The sequence below is a fragment of the Dipodomys ordii genome, unplaced genomic scaffold (genome assembly GCF_000151885.1).
Source record: "Dipodomys ordii isolate 6190 unplaced genomic scaffold, Dord_2.0 Scaffold74, whole genome shotgun sequence".
Lineage (NCBI taxonomy): Eukaryota > Metazoa > Chordata > Mammalia > Rodentia > Heteromyidae > Dipodomys > Dipodomys ordii.
The window spans coordinates 3,099,427-3,117,855 of record NW_012267290.1 but is presented as its reverse complement, the minus strand read 5'-3'; the positions used below and the strand labels follow the sequence as shown (position 1 = coordinate 3,117,855).

Sequence of the window (18,429 nt, the reverse complement as noted above, 5' to 3'; positions counted from 1 at the left end):
GTATTGTTATAAAATGTCAGCATACGAGAGTAAGGACCCATTTTGTCAAATCTTCTTGTGCAAACAATCTAGTCCTTAATTTTGTGTCCTTTCTTCTTTATTTTCTCTGATTTCTCCTAATCATTGCCAGTAGAGAGAACACTGAGCGTGGAGGGAAGTCCACGCGGACTCCTCCCGTGTTCTGAGCTGTCTAAGTCTCGGGTCTGCATCTCCCTGCAGTCATGCCCCTGCTATCTCCGTATTGAGCGGTGACAGACACTGAATGCCTCATCGACTTTCAAACACCATGTCAGAGTTTCTCAAAACAGGCTTCTGAATCTTTGTCCACTGCCTCTAAAGCTGGTCGCGTAGGCGTCATTCCGCGCCCGGGCCCTGGGCTCCCAGCCGGCCGGCCCGCGCTGCCCGCCCTGGCATTTACCCGGGGTGCAAGGGCTTTTCACTTGAGTTTGCTCTCCCCACGGTCAGAGGCGGGCACTCAGGAGACGGACTGCCACCGAGGCGCGTCCAGCAGCAGCACTCACGCGCGCGTGCCCACACAGCAGGGTCTCATCGCACCCACAATCCCCCCCCCCGGGGCTGGCTTTGGACTCCCGTGGGGCTGAGCTGGCCACAGCTGTGGTGCCTCTGGCTGCTCTCCACCCTCTCCCGTCCAGCACGCCCAGCACATCTGGGGAAGGACGTTCTCCGTCAGCGCGGCACCTGCCCTGGGACGTTCAGGCTGCTGCCCCAAAGGGTGGGGAGCTGCTGTGGATCCAGAGTACCTCCGTCTGGAGAGCAGAGGGGTTGAGGAGCCGTCCCGCCCAACTGGGCCGGTTTTTTTCACTTGGCAGCTAATCCTGACTGAACAAAACGGCTTCACGTATTTCACCTTCCAAAAATAGATTCCCTTTGGAAGAAAATAGTAAGCCGTGGGTATCTGCCAGCCATAACGTATGCTACAGGACACATGAGACATGACACAGTGCCTGATACAGGAACACATTGACATTCACTTACTCTATGCTAGCTGTGAACACCCCATGTTTGCACGCAAGATCTAGTCTTTGAGGGTGCACGGAAAATATGGCTGAAGGCCATGCTCAGGAGTTTCCTTTGTATTATGTGAATTAAAGTCAGAATTTTATAACTCGGATTCAGCAAAGGCAGCAGTGACTCTGCAAACAAGGCAATTTAAGGTCACCTGTGTCTAGATCTTGATTGAATGGCTATGGAGGGCTCTTGTGTTCTGGGGACCCCCCCCCTCCGCCATGAGGTCCTGTTAAGGCCTGAAATTACAAATGACTTACCTGTAGTTGAGCTCCTCACTGGACAGATAGAAGTGTTCGTAGAGCGAGTAGGCCTCGTTCCCCTCCCAGTCCTTCAGATGGATCTTCAGCACGTAGCGCTGCTCATTGGTCAGCCGTGAGACAAACTCATTCCCCAGCCAGTACTCTCCTGAAGGACTGCCAAACCCCTGGGAAGCAAGGGATGAGATTCCATTACTTTACTTGCTGTCCCAATGCATCTAAAATCAGTTCATCAGTGAACTGTGGAATGACAGCAGAAATTAGTTAGTAAAAATTAATTAGTACTGGGGAAATATGGGCTCTTTCACTTAGGAAATGGGGGGGTGCATATAGGAATCTCACAGACTTTTCTGCCCAGGCTAGCTTCCAACTGAGAGGCTCAGATCTCAGCTGCCAGAGTAGCTAGAATTACAGGCGTGAGCCACCAGTGCCTAGATGTGGTAATTCCTTTAAAGTGCTTCTAGTAAACCGGGACCTGGGAAACAGTTATTCCAGGTACTGGGGCTTGATTTGAATTCAGGGCTTGGGCACTGTCCCTTAACTTTTTACATCAAGCTTGGCACTTTGCCACTTGAGCCACAGCTCCACTTCCAGCTTTTTGATGGTTAATTAAAGTTAAGGGTCTCGTGGACTTTCCTCACCGGGCTAGCTAGCTTCAAACTGTAATCCTCAGATCTCAACCTCCTGAATAGCTAAGATTGCAGGTGTCATCTTGCACTAGGCTCAGGAAATCGATTTTAAGAAGATTGGCTTTGAGAAACTACACTGTTCTAGAAGAAAATTAGTATTAATGAGAACTGTCTGAGGGGCCTCTAGCAGAGACAGGAGTGTGAGAGCTAAATGTTAACGTGCGAGGCCCTGTGTCCCGGCGCTGTAGGCTGGGTTTGGATACACAGTTCCAATCACTTGGACTGGAACATTCTTCACTGGAGACTGAAACACTAGCTGGAAAGAATTTTCCTAAAACTCTTCAAAAGACATTAGCTAATTTGGGATTTGGGATTAAGGTTCTGAAGATGTTGACAGTGTTCACAAAGGAAATGATTTCTTTGGAGATGGCGTGAGTATATCCGTACCACTTTATACTCTTTCCACGTCCTCTGGAAGTCCACACTGCCGTCCTCGCGGTGCTGGATGACCGTCCACCCGCCTCCGCCCGTCTCCATGTCGCAGTAGGCCTGCAGGGGAGGGCACAGTGAACCAGGGCTGGGCAGGAGGGGTATAGGTGCTGGTCCTGAGACAGCTCTGCGGGGTCCCGGGGACAGCACCCCTGGCAAAGCTTGGCTCTTAATTTTTAAACAATAGGTTGGGAATATTTGAAATGATAATAACAAAACATAGGGATATAATCCAATATGCTGATGAAAATACAACTTTCTGGTCACCCTCTGTTCCAGGGTAAATAGCCCAGGGCCATAGCCCAAGACTGGTAGTCTGGGGAGATTCGTTGTCAATGGGCCAGGGTAGCAGAGAGGCCCCTGCCATCTCTAACCCTGACTGCCTGCGTTCCCAGACCCGGAGGAGCCCTGGCTAGTAGCCCCTGTCCCGTTTTCCTGTCCATCCTGAGTACAAGGGCCAGCCCAAAGTGCCCAGCCCACGGGACCCACACTTGGCCAGACTGCCTCTGGGGCACCAGTTTGGGTTTCTCTGTAGTTTGCTTATGGCCTATGGTATTTTTCTCCCCAGATCTTCATTTACTTTTTGAGCAGACTCTGGATTTCAACTTTGTCCAGACCCAGAATTCTTTCTTGGGCTAAGGGCGTACATACTCATTTTCAACTCAACTCTTGTTTTATTATGAAATTCAAGACTCTAAAAATGAGATTTCATAAACAAGGTTTTCAATAATGAGGTTATAGTAGGACAAAAAATAGTTCACCAGAAAGTAAGATACATTCCCTAGAGCACATTAGGTAGGAAATGGTAACATGCTGGAAGGAAAGCATAAATATCCTTCCTTTGCTGTGTTTGGTGGTCTCCCGGGGAGTGAGGGAGAGTCTTTGGCCAGCTTACTGTGTGAACTGGTCTTGGCTATGAATTAAGATCGTAGGACAAGCACAAAAAGGGAACCAATAGAGGGCAGGATGCTGCCCTTTACCATACAAGGGGCAGGGGCTCACAGAAGCCAAGCAGGCCGCTGAAGTCTCCTGGCTCATGGAACTAGAATTCCTCCTCCACAGGGACCTTTCCCTCAGGATTCCTGTCTCTCCCCACAAAGATCACCAGCTCGTGTTGCCTTCCCCAATGACCATATTGTTTGGACATGAAAGACAATCACATTTTTAATGAGAACATTATTTCTCTGGTTTCAACCAATTGGTTATATAAACTTAATCTGCTGAAGGAAAGCCTTCACTCTCAGCCACCCTGCTTTGACATTTGTTTCCCTAAATATCATTCTCATGGCTATGACGTGTCACTCTCTTCCAAGCTCTGTGCCAGGTATTTTGCATCTGTTTTCTGCAATTTTGCAGCAAGCCAGCTGTGATAACAGCATTCTGAATTTTTCTCAGATGAAGTGATTTAATTAGACCTGATTCATTTTATCAGTCATTCAGTTATTAAATAGTGGGTAGGATTTAACTAAGGTCTCCTGAATTCCTGTGTAATATTTTTTCCACTATTTCATGCTGCAAATAACAGAGAAACCTGACCCTTCTGTTAATAGGCCAAAAGTCCCTCAGCCCAGCTCCAAGTTGAAATCAGTACATGAATAACACTGCTGCTTATGTGACTGTGGTCAACAAAGCGGTCAGTGCTGCTCCAGTCTATCTGTGGGTTCTGAGGTCCGTGTAGTAAACTCATGGAATGGGCGGGCTGGGCTCCGTCTCCCGGGGTTTGCAGAGAAGTTACCTCTGCCGTGTCCTAAATAGCAGATGTGACCCCTGCTGCATCGCACCCCCCCCTTACAACCCCTCCACCCCCCGGTGGTCTAAGACCATTTCATTCTTCTAAGCCAAATCACCATTGCGAAGTTAATGGTTATTGAATGATATTCAAAGCCATGCTATCTCTTGCCTGGAGTACAAGTTTATCTTGTTATGAGAGTCAGAGGCAAGAATGGGATTTCAAGAATCGCAGTGCATAGATGAGTTCAGCCGCATTACTGTTCTTCCTGGCTCCATCAGGGACCGTGACAAGGCTAATTAGAACTTTTTCTTAATACTCCATCCAGAAGTTTTGTTTAAAAAGCACAACAACAAATGATTTATAAAAACCAAAGAATTACGGTTCATTGGGTTATGAAACTTGCAGAGAGAGATAATGTTCAAATAGTTTTCCACATAGCCAGGAGATATTAGGTGAAAAATGATGAAGTAGATTGTATCAGGATCAGAAAGACAGAAGTTCTTGGGTAGTACTCAAGACCTGGCCACTCCAGTTACAGCAAACCTGGAGGCATTTAGTACTTGATTAGCGTGTGGTTGCCTGACTCAGGGACCTGACATCTTGCTATAAAGTTTGGTGCTTTGCAGGAAGCAATACCCGATTCAACTGTCAAGCTTCATTCAGCTCAACATGTTAGCTAAGTGACAGAAGAGCAAACACAGAGAGAGATAAGCACTAAGAGCTGAGTAGCCTCAGAAACTGAGGGTTAGGACTAGGAAGGTGGCTCAGTGGTAGAGTGCTCGCCTAGCATGCATGAGGCCCTGGGTTGGATTCTGCAGTACCACATACACAGAGAGATAAAAATTTAAAAATTAAAAAAAAAGAAATGGAGGGCAAGAATCTGAGGCTTCTAATTAGCAAACACAAATAGTCTCATACTTCTCATGAATAGTATGTATGTTATAGAAAACCTTAATTAAAAAAAGTAAAGTTTCAGTACTCAGCCTTTTGTTTAAAAAAAAAAATCTGCCCAAAGAAACACTGAACATTGTGTTCTGGAGTCGGGTGACTCAGGGCAGAAGTGTATACCGGGCCTGCAGAGATGTCCCGTGCTCTGGGGGTGGACCGCGCCCCAGGCGAAGGCCAGGACCCGCCCTGGGCACTGAACATTGATCGTCCCAGCCCCCCCCCCCAGAGCATGCCGGAGGCTCGGGAGACTCATCCTGTGGGTATAGCGGCACGTTGACGCCAGCCCATCCAGACGGGTCCAGCACCCACACTGGGAGGGAATGCAGAGGTAACCTAACCTAGACCATTTATATGAGAGCAAAGGAAAGTTGCTTGCTGTGTAAATGAACTGACTTTCACTGCAAACTAAATCCTAACGTTTCCAGCCAGGACCTGAGACTCACAGGACCCCAGAACCGTAGACCTTTCCAGCTTTGCAGAGTGTGTTAGTGAGGGAAGGGGCTGAGGGGCCGCCAGGGTAGGGGCCTTGTGCTGAGCCAGGCAAGCAGTGCTCCCGCGACCAGGGTCTGCATCGAAACTGTGCTCCTCCCCAGACCCAAGACCAGAACACACTGATGGCTGCACAATAACGTAAAACGCCATCCTGCAACCCAGACGGCCAAGGGGACCGAAAGGCGGTGCCTGGGACTAATTGCTTTTCAACTGGAGCAGACGGGTTTGTGCTTTTCCCTCCTCGGACCGCCCTACTTCCAGGCTGCTGGGGACATTAACTGACTTTCTAGGTTGATTTAAAGCAGCATGAATGAATTAGAATGCTTTCTTTGGAAGGCAGAATCTTCAATAGCACAGTACTTATCTCTTAATTCATAATCAAAGTGTATGTTACCAGTTCAAATTCCACATCTTTAAACCCTTAAATGCTTGTGATTTTCTTTGATACCTTGTTCAATGCTGAAGCTAATGCTAAGTTCAAAAAGACTATGTCCAGGAGAGTCTGCAGTTTCCACTTTGACACAGTTTCTAGAAGGTTGTGTTGTGTTTGTTGGATGGAGCTGCTTCTGGGTTTAGGGGTGACCATGTTTGCAGACAATGTGCACAGCCCTTCACACTGATTCTCTTGCGGTGTCATTCTGCCTTCTCAAACACAGAGAGGCACGCAGAACTGCTTCCGGCGGGTGGGGTGATTTTCTTTAAGGCAGAGCCCTGGCGGTGTCAGGAGACAGCCCCGGTCAGGCGGAGCTGTGTGGAAACCTGGCCTGCCCAGCAGTGCTGGGGCAGCAGCGTCCGCTTTCCACACATTTGAGACTAAAGATGAGCGGAAAGGGCTTCCATTTGCTGTTGTTTGCTTTGTATTTTTCCTGTGTGCCTAACAGGGCTTCCGCTCATGCTCCACTGAACCATACTCGACTTCCAGCTTCTTGCTAGTTAACAGGATATGAGTCTTGAGGGTGTGTCTTTGTGGAGTAGCTTCAAACTTTGATCCTCAGATCTCAGCCTCTTGAGTAGCTTGGATTACAGGCATGAGCCACCAGCTTCTGATTTTCTTGAGGTGTTTTGTTTCCTTCCTTATGGAACACAAACATTCCTTGAAAGAATGATCGAAATAAAAGCTAATACACGGAAGTACCACATTGATGCCCCTCGCTTTATAATTAATACGTGTTCATAGCTTTTTTTAAGACCAGCTATATTTTATTCGCATTTAAGTTTTTGGACATTACCTGCTTTAAAATGAGTGAAGTGAGCCTCCACTTTAAGTTGACTCATTCAGAGTGTTTCCTGCTGTTGTTGACATTAAGATAGATCTCTACACCATTCGCATGAAGGGTCACTGTTCCCTGAAGAGCCAGCCACCTCACAGCCCTCAGCCAGTGCTTGGGAGGGGCTGCTCCCCAGGCCTGGGAGGGAGCCCCCCATCCTGGCATGCCGCACTGGGAGCCAGGAGCGAGGTAGGGAGGTCTTACCTTTACCTCTTCCGTGGAGTTGGGAAAGGTTAGTGTGTAGATGCCGCTGGTGGTCAGTCCTGATTTGAAAACTTCAGCACAGTCTCTGAAAACGATCTGTTCTTCTTTCACAGAAAAGGAGCTCTTGGCTGCATTTATAAAACAGAAAGGCATTTAAGTAAAATTCGTAGAGCATGAGCTCCTCAAAGCTGGACACTGTCTTGGTCCCCCCGCTTCTGATGGCTACCTTTTCTTTTCTCTGAGCATGGGGGGAAATAAGATCTTTCTCGGTAGAAGAGAGCGAAACGAATTGGAAAACACACACTGCACACTGCAAGCCACAGCCGCCCTGCATGTCAGGCCTGTGGTCGTGCTGCTGTCTGTGGACGTGGGCGCATGGGCACGTCGTGAGGCCTCTGAGTCACAGCGGGAGAATGCATGGGCATGTGCCCAAGCTCTGGGGGTGGCAAACGAGGGACTCACACCCGTGAATCCTGATTCGTAAGCAGAGCAGACCCGTGTCCAAACAGTGCTTGTTGAGAGGAGATTGACACTGGACCATAGTAAAAGGTAGGCCAAACTGGGCTAGGTCACAAAGATTGTGCATCACATCTTATTTAATAAAGGAAGAGTCCTCCCTCCTTCCTCCAGTATGTAAGAGAAGCTGATTGATAGAACAGTAATGAAGAGGAAAGCAGCATATATTCAAGGACTCACTACAAATAGGACTTGCGCCTCCTTAGGGACAGTTTTTTTGGGGGCGGGGCCTTGTCGAAAAAACAAATCAATGAAGACCCCAGTCCCCCCTCTAGTAGCTTCCCAACCTTGCTCATCCAGTGATGGAACAAACTCAAAGGAGCATTTTTACAGACGTGAGTCCAAAGTATGTGTGAGCGGTTTTGCTCACATAACACTTAATTAGCATGATGCATATTTCCTCTCCCCCCTCTCTTCTTCCTTTGCCCTTGGCTCTGTCCCGAGACCCCCACTGAGCTTGACTACGAAATACAGAAGGGCAACAACACCACCTCTGGAAGATGAGGCATTAGGAGAGCTCGTGCGTCACAGGGGCCAGGGCTACAGCAGAGGCTGTGAGCCGTGAGCCACTCACAGTTGGAGGCTGCCATCAGGACCATGAGGTTGCTGACTTTCTCCATCAGATCGTGCTGCTGTCTCTGAAGGGCGGAGTTGTTCACGGTGGCCGTGAGCAGCTGCTTCTCCAGCTCCTCGATGACCGAGTGCTGCCTGGACACCAGCACCTGCAGCTGCTCCTTCTCCTCGCGCATGGACTGCAGCTGCACCGTGTGCTTACCCTCCATGTCCAGCACCTTCTTCTCTAGAAAACTTACAGGGAAAGTTCCCGTTAGAACTCTTCAGGAACACACACACCAGAGCGAAGCATCACGTGCTCCCCTTGTTTGAAGACAGCGTGAAACCGGGGTGCGTGCCCCCGTTGGGAATCCTGGGGAGTTTACTGAAACCCTGCCCTAGGGAGCGACGCATCGGTGTGGCGTGAGCACCACATTTCCCTGAGTCGTCAGGGCAGCTCCTCATCCAGTCTGGACCACATCCTACTTTCCAGCTGTTGACTCAGTGGTAGAGCGCTTGCCTTGCATGCCTGAGGCCCTGGGTTTGATTCCTCAGCACCACATAAACAAAAAGAAAAAAAGCCAGAAGTGGTGCTGTGGCTCAAGTGGTAGAGTGCTAGCCTTGAGCTGAAGAGCTGAGGGTCAGCGCCCAGGCCCAGAGTTCAGGCCCCATGACCGGACCCAAAAAAAAAAGACATGCAAACTTTGTGCAAGGCATTCCTTAGGTCTTTTTTTTTTTTTGGCATGAGGGATTAAGAGACAAAACCATCATCAACCATAAATGCTGGAAATCCAGAAATCTTAATGATCTTCATATCGTCTAGCTAAAATTGGCAAAGCTCTTCTTCCACTGAAGAAGAAATACTGTCATAAAACGGTAGGGTCGGTACTGCGTCAGGAGTTACCACCTGGGAACATGTGGAGACCACGCGAATGCTTTGTCACCCAAGATGGGGCAGTAGAAGGAGCGTGGAGCCTGTAGTTGGTCCATGAACCGTCCAGCTGGTGCTTTTCCACTGAGTGAATATCTATCCTGGTCAGATAAACCTCTGTCTTAAGAGAAGGTGTTCGATTGGATGACCGCTGTGGCCCCTTCCTGGTCAATTAATCTGTGTAAGTATGAATGACACCCTCTTTCTCCCAAGGCCCTTCCGGTACAGCTCCAGAGGGCTGCTATATAGTGATCTCAAAAATCTAACCTTCAGATCAAATGTGAACTCAATTTAAGAAGGAAGCTCAGCATCATGTCATTCCATTCTAAACTGTGTCTGAGACGGATGTCTCCAGTGGGTTCAAGGGCAGATCCCTGCAGAGTCAAACCACCTGGTGTCTTGGGAATCTTATGTTAGCTCAGCATTTCTCAAAATGCAGATTGCACTCAGTCACAAGTGAATTTTTTAATAAGGTAACATGAAATGGAAATTTAAGCAGGTGAAATCCATGCAGAGTAAATTCATCACAAGGACTTTGTATATTGTAGCAAATACCATGGCCAAGTGCAGAAAGAAAAGAAGTGGACATTGACTTGCCTTCGGTAATCTGACATTTTTTTCAGTGTCATCTTCTTTGTGTGTGTGTGTGTGTGTGTGTGTGTGTGTGTGTGTGTACATACATGCATGTGCACAGACATACACCAGTCCTAGAGCTTAAACTTCTCCTACATGCTGTCTCTGAGCTTTTGTGCTCAAGGCTAGCACTCTACCAAGTGGAGCCACTTCAGGCTTTTTGGTGGCCAGTTGGAGAGAACCAACTTCCTGGCCCGGGCTTAGAACCAGAATCATCAGATCTCAACTTCCTGTGCAGCTAGGATCATAGACATGAGCCACCAGTGCCTGGATCTTATTTCATTTTTTGTTTGTTTATTTAATATAGGATGATCAGTCTGATCATCACCATAAAAGTCAGCTACAGTTTAGGTTTCCATTTGCAGAATTTGTGGTTATGGAACTGTGGGAGAAGTATCCTAAAGGCAGAAATACAAAGCGTTTGACTCGTCTTTGTTACGGTTTGGATAGGTGTGTGTCCTCCACAGGTCCCTGTGTTGGAAGCGGGAGGTGGAGGGACCTTGGGCAGATGGGGTGTCGGGAAGCCCTTAGCTTGGTGGGCAAGCCCCACAGGACTACAGCTGTCATGAGAACCCAGAGCTCTCTTCAGGACAATTAGGAGTGAGCACCTCCCCTCTCTATTTCCTTGTGATCTCTTCCTCCCACACTAGCTTTTGATAATGCGGTGCCACATGCAATTAGATCCTCACCACAGGCCAGCCCAATAGGGCCTGGAGAGGGCCCTAGTCTTGCTGTAAGTCTTCTACTTTATGCCTCTTGTTGTATCTCTTCAGAAGGGCAGGGGGGAGGGGGGCACAGGGGCGCAGAGTACGCATGGTATCATGTTCAGAGCCAGAGCTACTTAACTATAGACACAGCCCCGTAAATTAGTCATTTATGTTTAAAAGAAATAGTTGAAAGCAGGCACAGACTGGCTCCTTCAGCTGGTAAATCTAAAAGTACAGTAGTGGCTACTTGGAAAGAACTGTTGTTCTTCGTATTTTGACCTTGTTTAAACCTATTCTCTAAAAGCATTTGTACTTTGGGTAGTTGATGATTACTGAAAATAGTATTGTCACCAGGCACTGGTGGTTCATGCCTGTCATCCTAGCTACTCAGGAGGCTAAGATCTGAGGATCACAGTTCAAAGCCAGCCTGGGCAGGAAAGTCTGTGACACTCTTATCTTCAATAAACCACTAGAAAATCAGAAGTGGCGCTGTGGCTCAAGTGGTAGAGCTCTAGCCTTGAGCTGAAGAGCTGAGGGACAGCGCCCAGTCCCAGAGTTTAAGCCCCACAACCAACAAAAAAAAAAGAAAGAAAGAAAATAGTATTTGTCAAATGTGGAGCGCCATTCACATATCTTTATAACAAAGTTCTTAGGCTAGTCAAAATTTAATGCAGGAAGCACTCATGGAAATAGGTAACATCCAAAAGCTTCCTATGTATTTTTTTAAGTTATTAGTAAAAAGAGAGTATTAGTGCCTTGTTTTAAAAAAAGAGAAGAGCTGATTTCTGTGCCTTTGGGTATTGTTCTTCCCCCCGGAGTGGGTTTGGCTCCATAAGGTTGTTACGGTGAGCCAGAGCATGAGCAGAGAGCTGTGCTGGGAGGTGGCTCCAGTCGCCCCACACTGAAGTAGATGATGCAGCCACGCTGAAGGGCACTGCTTAGACGGCACACGTTACATATGTGTTTCATATGTTTGACCAGGTACTCTTATGGAGAAAAGGTGGTAATATTTAAATTTAACGCTATATAAAACTAGATTTGAATTACTGGGAAAATTCATCACTGGTCCATATAAGTTAAACGAGAGGGAAACGTGAAGGATTTAAGTTCAAAAAAAATTGCAAAGGATCATCTAAGCAAGGATTTGCAGGAAGCATAACAAGTTACAGTGCGGTGGAAATCAGCCTCCTGTACGCTGTAAAACCTTGATGTGTTAGGAAATTTAACCAAGTCGTGAAATGATCCAAAAGCAGGTTTCTGAATAGTTGTCTTTGTATAGCAAACTGCTTGATGTAAAGCAGTGTGTCAAACGAAGAAATGAGTCACACTGTGCTACATAAAAGGCAGCATGACTTGACAATACAGTTGACTCTTCGTGTGTAGAATCTGTGAATTTAGCCAATCTTGGATTAAAAATATTTGATATAAAACATACCCATGCATTCTTTTTTCCTTGTTAGTATCTAGGCATTATGAGAGACAGCTACTTACACGACACCTTGTGTGGTTACTTTGTGTGATCCAGAGATGGCGTGGGCCGGGCAGGAGCAGGTACATAGGTTACATGCGGATTTTGTGCCATTTTATGTAAGGATGGCCCTCCGTGGACTCTGGTATGAGAAGGGTTATGGAACTGACCCCCCGGGCTATGGAAGGATAACTGGCTTTACTAAGATTAGATGGCCTCACTGGTATGGTGATCAGAATTTTCAGTATTAGGGTAAGTTCAACCAACTAAGCAGACCCCACACCCTGAGGGACATAATTCTCGCAGGAAGCCAGGGCAGCTGCAAGCCTCCACGGGTCCCTGGCTCGCTACAACATGAAATTAGTGTTCTCCGTTATTGGCATCAAATTTTTATTTCCTACTGTGCAGCAGAGAAATCAGAAACATGAAAGAAAAATATTTGGGTAAGGAAAATCTATTGGCTTTTCAACCCTTAAATCAATAAGAAGTTGAGCTTGGTACCCACGAAGCAGAAAGAATTGTTTTTCGTTTAGTTCTGTACTTACAGTGAAGGGTTAGGAGAATGTTTCTCACCATTTCTGGTTAAGACTAAAGCAGTGTTTAAAACCCATGAACAGGAAAAAGGTATTGTGGTAACTGTTCTATATGTCATTGCACATCTCCATTAAAAACAAGAAAAAAAGCAGACTTTGCGTATGTGTAAAACCGCCTTCCTATATCCCCAGCCAGAAAAAAGCTGTGAAAACAGGCCTCCCCTGGCACATGGAGGTTTTAGTTCTGTATTGTTTATCTTGGGATTTTTTCCTGTACTTTATTTAAATATTAATAGAACCAATTAACATTTACCTTTGCCTTTGCTATAGCATAACTTTTTTTAAGTAACATCGTGGCATCATAAGGCAAAGACTTTACAATACTGCATAGGTGTAGTTTTCCTACTGTTAATCATTTTGTATTAAAAGAAACAAAGTCTCAAAGACAAAGACCCTTGGTAAAGTTAATATTAAAATGCTTGGCCAGTGTTTCTCTAAACCAGAGGAGTTTTTTGTTGTTGTTGTTGTTCTGTTTTTGCTTTGTTTTATAGATTAACCTGCAGGATAAAATATTGAGGCAGTCGGAAGGTTATAAGAGTCTCAGGAGCTACCAATGAGCAACAATAGCTAGACAAAATTACTTGTAGCTACAAGTTGAGACCTTTCCTTAAACTGCTCTCTGAATATTGACATTTCACCATTGTGAAAAATCACACTTATAATCAATAGTAATTAATAATTATAATTAATAGGTAGGATTTTGTTTCTGGAGAACATACAATTATGAACTGCAACTATTTTTATTACCTGTTTTTATCTTGTAATTTGTTGATTTCACTGGTCTGGTCCAAAATCTGTTTTTCTAATTTGTTGGTAGAAAGGGAATGTTCCAGAAGCTGAAGTTCAAGTCTTGTCGTCTGGTTGAGGACCTGAGGACAGTGAAATTCCTGGTTAGCGTTTGTAATCAGCAATCCCATACCCGCCTTTGAATTCAGTCATCCAATTATCAATTATTTATTAGCCCAAGTCTTCTGTTTTGGCATACTTTTCATTTTCATGCATTCCATCCACGTGTATTTCACACGTTGTCACATGTTTGGCTTTGGAAAGCATTTAACAGCTCTGGACTGTGGCATTTGTGTCAAGTAACATAATACTGCTTTTTCTGTGAGAGTCTAAGTGACCGTATTTCAGAAATCAAAATCTTATTTTTTCAGTTTTTTTCCTCACACAGAATGGTCTCGTGCGTCTTGTTTGTCAGTAGACAAAGGAATGAGAAGTCACATGCTTCCAGTATTTAAAAATACAGCTCACGTTTAGCCTGGCATTCGCTAGTGTGGCCCGCAGGATTAGCCTCTTATTTTCTCTTTGGCATTTTTCCTTTTCCCATTTAAAGCATCTCTTCAACCAATTAGGAAACAATAAGATCTCACTCTGAGGTGGAAAGTCACCTCGGCCCGCGGGCACCTGTGCCGGGTGACATGTGCGCGGTTGCCTTCCTATTGTGATCAGGCAACTCTAAAGACGGGCCTGGGCGCTGGCCGGCTTCCCGCAGGAAGAACCCATGACTCACGTCCTTGTGCCATGGCTTTGCAGGATGTGATATCACCTGTGAATGCAAGTCAGGACTGTCGCCAGATAGCAGAGTCCTTGAACAGTCACTGTTTGCTGGGCGCCTCTGCCGTGCCCCAAGCCCTGGCCTGGCCACCGCTGGCCGAAAAATGCCCGGTGAGTGAGCGAAGCTCTTGGGTGCCGGTCCTCACACCTGGGGCGTAGATTCGGGGCAAACATTCCATGTTGGCATTTCCCAAGGAGCTGGAGAATCAAAACTCCTATTGAATTCATAAGAATTACGAAATAACTGCAGTCCAGGAGACAGGCTGAGAAGGAAGCCACCTAGATCCTGCTTTGCCTAGGAGTCACCGCAGTGTCACACGTCCTTGTCCTCCGAGGCATGAGCTGCACGTCTCTTGGGACCTCCATGCTAAGGTGACAGCCAGGTCAGGTGATGGCTTCCGCCACCTTCTCCAGCCACCCACCAGGGCCCACTTCCCAGTCTCTCACTGTGACCGGCCGTAAGAAGCTAAGCAGAAATACTCTTACTCCGTCGCTTACCTGGGCTTCCACGTCAGTCAGTTTCCGTGTTTGCTCCGCTGTTTGATTCAGCAGGTTCGTCCCAATTTCTATCATCACAGCGGTCTGATTCTGCACTGCATTCTGCTGGACCTCTACCATTTCCTTCTTCATGTTGTCCTGGATGTAACTCTCAAGCTAGAACAGAACAAGCATGAGGAAGACGGGGGTGAGGTCAAGCAGTCGGAAACCTTATCCTCCTGCCTGCCATCTTCTCCCCTGTGAAGACCACCGTTTGGTGACCAGGCCTTGCCCTGGGAGAAAGTGGATGTGCAGGGTTGAAATCTGTGGGGTGGTTAATGCATTGAGCCTCATGACTGGTGGGTTTGGTGAGAGGATTAGAACTTGAACCGTTCGTTTTCTGCTTCCGCTGCTCATTCACTGCGGACTCGTATATCCTTTCCTCTCTGCCTCAGTCTCCCTCTAACTGGTCCTGAGAGAGGTCCCTCCTCAAGGGCCCTCCCTCTGCTGCCCAGTACACCCAGTCAGGGCCAACCGTGGCAGGTCCCCCAGCTGCTCTGCTGCCCAGTACACCCAGTCAGGGCCAACGTGGCAGGTCCCCCAGCTGTGCTCATTTACAAAAGCTTGTCATAGGAGCCTGTGCTGTTACTTGACTTAAACTAGATCCGAATATTTATTTTTAAAAAGTCAGTCCAGCTTCCATCTCTCTACGGGTTCTATTTGGAGAATCCAGTGCCTTCCTCAAACTCTCCCCACATCTTGCTCAGGCTTCCTGGAGTCTGTGAGCTGCCCTAGCTCATTCTTTCTCTGTTAATTCCCTAACTATTTCCTCCTGCCTTCCAATAAATGGTAACTTTTATTATTGAAATTCGCTGTTTAAAAGAATTTCGCATAGCCAGTCCCCCCATCACCCTGGGAATGAAGGAATTTGTGAGGTTAAAGCTAAGGCCTGGCCTTGCAGAGGAGCTAGCTGGGTTACTTAGTTACTCCGAACACCCAACAAAGCGGGTGTTTATAGATTCATCCTGGGAAGTTGGGGAGTGTGAGTTTGTACCAGAGCTGTCGCTTAGTGTAGGCCCGTCCTTGAGAAATAGTCATTTTACAAACTAGCACACACAGAAATCTTAACCTTTTGATTTCAGTGCTTGAGAAGGAAATAAAAGCAGTTGGGTCTTTTCTCACCGCAAGGCACACAAGCTGGAGGGAAGACATGCCTCCTCCCTTCCACCAGCCGCTGGGTCAACTGTGGTTACAACTACCAAGGGACATGACAGTACTGCTTATAATTTGAACATTTTAAGGCAAGTTCCAATTTAAAATTAGACATAGAATCTTTAAAAGACAGGCAGGCCTAGTTTTTAGAAAGAAAATTTCCTGCCTTTATTGCCTTCCCTGTTTTTGGCTTGAAAACAATAGAATACCTTTTTTAAAAATTACCACTGGCCAGCTGCTCAGGATGGCTCCGTGTGTGCACACATATGTGTGTAATGTATGTGTGTGCATGTAGATCTTGGACTGTTGCAACTTACAGTATGTATTTACAGACAGGTGCCGTGTGTGCAGTGTATCTGTATGTCGCGTCTACACCGTGTACACCATTTTAAAAGCATGTCTCATTTATTTTTTGTTAACATCTGTTAGTGTACACAGGGGGTTTCGCTGTAACGTGTGCGTTTATGTATGAGGTGCATCTGTTTTGCTGTAACGTGTGTGTTTATGTATGAGGTGCATCTCGATCAGGGACACCTCATATCACTCTTCCTGCTTGTGTATTTAAATAAATACCACAGGAGACCGATCTTCCTGATTAAAACACTGATCATTTTCTCTCTTCCGGAGAAAAGGATTTGTGTTCTTACACTTGAAGTAGTAAACGTTAAGGTTCTGAGAGAAAAGGTGTGTGACCTGATCGTTGACCACTCTTGAAGAACAAAGACAGAGATACTTGTTCTTCAGAAGCCATGAGAGCTATGCCGGCCTCCTTGACAACAGCTAATGGCTGGGGGTTAACTGCCGTGTCTCAGCCACTCTGTAGAGTCATAGGAGACGCTAGGTGTCTAACTGAGACATGGCGTTAGTGAGCAAAATGGGAGTATGCCAGGGGCCACCTCTCGGAACCGCTGGAGCTGTCCTTCCCGGGGGGTGTCACGGTTTCTTAGCGAAGGACTTGCCTCCCCTCCCAGCCCCATCTTTTTATGTAGCTAAAGCTGGAAGGTGAGGGATTGACCGCGCCTTACCCCCAGACGGAGTGAGACACCAGTGCACAGGAGAGCTTGGCCACAGGCCTGTCCCCAGGCAGGGTATCCCCACCTAGCCTGGCGCCCCGTTTGGGACCTAACCGAAAGTACCCACCCCAGTGCCCCCAGTAATTACAGCCTGATTCTTACTCCTTTGTTTCCTTGGTAAGATCCAGAGAAGCCAGACCCCAACATAGAGCCAGACACACACAACTCTGTTCCCAGGCGCTGGCTCTGTTCCTCACTGCTAGCCTTCTACAGTCTGCACCTATGGGAGAGTGAATCCAGCCTGCTTCCCTTTTCCTTTCTCCTCCATTTTCCTAACACTTAGCAGCCGCAGACCATGTGGCGTTCATTGAGGGCCACTTTCACTAACAAGGAAACCTACAACACTTTATCTCCTTAGAGCATGACCAAAGAACTTGTTTGGGTTGGGTTTCTTTTTTCCTCCAAAAGTTAATTCTTAGAAATAGAAAAGAATATGTGTCCTTGACATAATGTGGCAATGAACATCTTTATTTAAATAAAGCCTTTTAGCCTTTCCATCAGTCAAACATCTCAAGAACGTAATTGAGAAGGAAATTCCTTTAGCTGATGCACTCGGATAGATGAGTGCTGGAGTTTCTGACTCTGGGCCTGGGTGAAGGTTCTTTCCTAGTTTGTTGCCCCGGGCTATCTTTCTGGTCTGTGGCTCTCTTGTTTTTACTGTCTGTGATTGCCACCAACAGTACAGAATCTGCTCGGTGAGACTGTATTCTGCTACAAGAAGTCTCTGTACATGGGACTGTCCTCCCACTAGCTCTCTTCCTGGGCACGCATTTCCCATCCTGGGCGTCCGCACTCAGCTGCTCTTACCAAAGACCATCTCCCAGACTCTGGCGCCCTTCCCTCAGGAGGGGCCAGGTCACACCCCTTTGCACAAGTTCACGTTTCTGAGGAATGGTTGACTTCACCCTCGTTGCTGCAGTGAGAGTTGTGGGCACACAGAGCCTCCACACAGGCTCTACACTCATGCGAGGAGACGCGTGCAGCGGGCCCCCGGCTACGCTTCACTCAGAGCCACATGCTCTGTTTGAGGGCCGAACCCGTTCTTGTTCTACTGTTGCACCAGTCTTGGTGCTCAGGGTTTGATTTGCCACACACACAAACACACACACACACACAAAGACCTGCACTCCTCTACCATGACCTTTAAAATTTGTCAACACCAGGAAGCCCAAGCAAGCAGAATAAAATATCTTAGCACACCACATTGAGAGAGAGAGTGGGAGAGAGAGGGAGGGAGAGCAGGAGAGGGAGAGGGAAGGGAAAATAGATTCTGGAGTTTTCTGTTGCTCCCCCAACACTTTGAGTGATCAACTCTGACAGGAGCAACGAGTCCATTAGTGGGAGAGCCGTGGCAGATGGGTCACGTGTTAAAATGTTCCCCAGCTGTCTTTCTCACCACGATTGTCTTCCTCATTTTTACACCAAAATAAAAGTCAGCTTGTAGCCGGCTGGCACTCCAGGAAAACATAGTGGCAAAAACGAAGTTAGCTTGGGATGCTGCTGCTGGTTCCTGACCAACTGTAGTTGCTGGTTGAGAAATTATGTCATTTCCATTTAAACAATGCCAAGTTCTTGTGTCCCTTTCACTCGCTAGTTTTTGTCCATTGGAGGAACCTAATTTTCCTGGAAAAGTAACAAATAATTTGAGGTTTCCTTAGAAAC

The 18,429-nt window shown here is 46.9% G+C and overlaps 2 protein-coding genes across 2 annotated transcripts in view; one reads left to right on the top strand and one right to left on the bottom strand.

The window, feature by feature from the left end:
• The window catches only part of Mcph1 (microcephalin 1), a 150,710-nt gene that overhangs the window by 60,803 nt on the left and 71,478 nt on the right, over window positions 1-18,429 (top strand). The window lies entirely within an intron of this gene.
• The window catches only part of Angpt2 (angiopoietin 2), a 43,257-nt gene that overhangs the window by 5,547 nt on the left and 19,281 nt on the right, over window positions 1-18,429 (bottom strand). The window contains exons 2-7 of the mRNA XM_013024246.1: window positions 14,504-14,659; window positions 13,196-13,317; window positions 8,139-8,371; window positions 7,049-7,176; window positions 2,363-2,464; window positions 1,287-1,453 (exon numbers count right to left, since the gene is read on the bottom strand). Coding sequence (XP_012879700.1) covers window positions 1,287-1,453; window positions 2,363-2,464; window positions 7,049-7,176; window positions 8,139-8,371; window positions 13,196-13,317; window positions 14,504-14,659 — 908 coding nt within the window. The remainder of the gene's footprint in view (window positions 1-1,286; window positions 1,454-2,362; window positions 2,465-7,048; window positions 7,177-8,138; window positions 8,372-13,195; window positions 13,318-14,503; window positions 14,660-18,429) is intronic.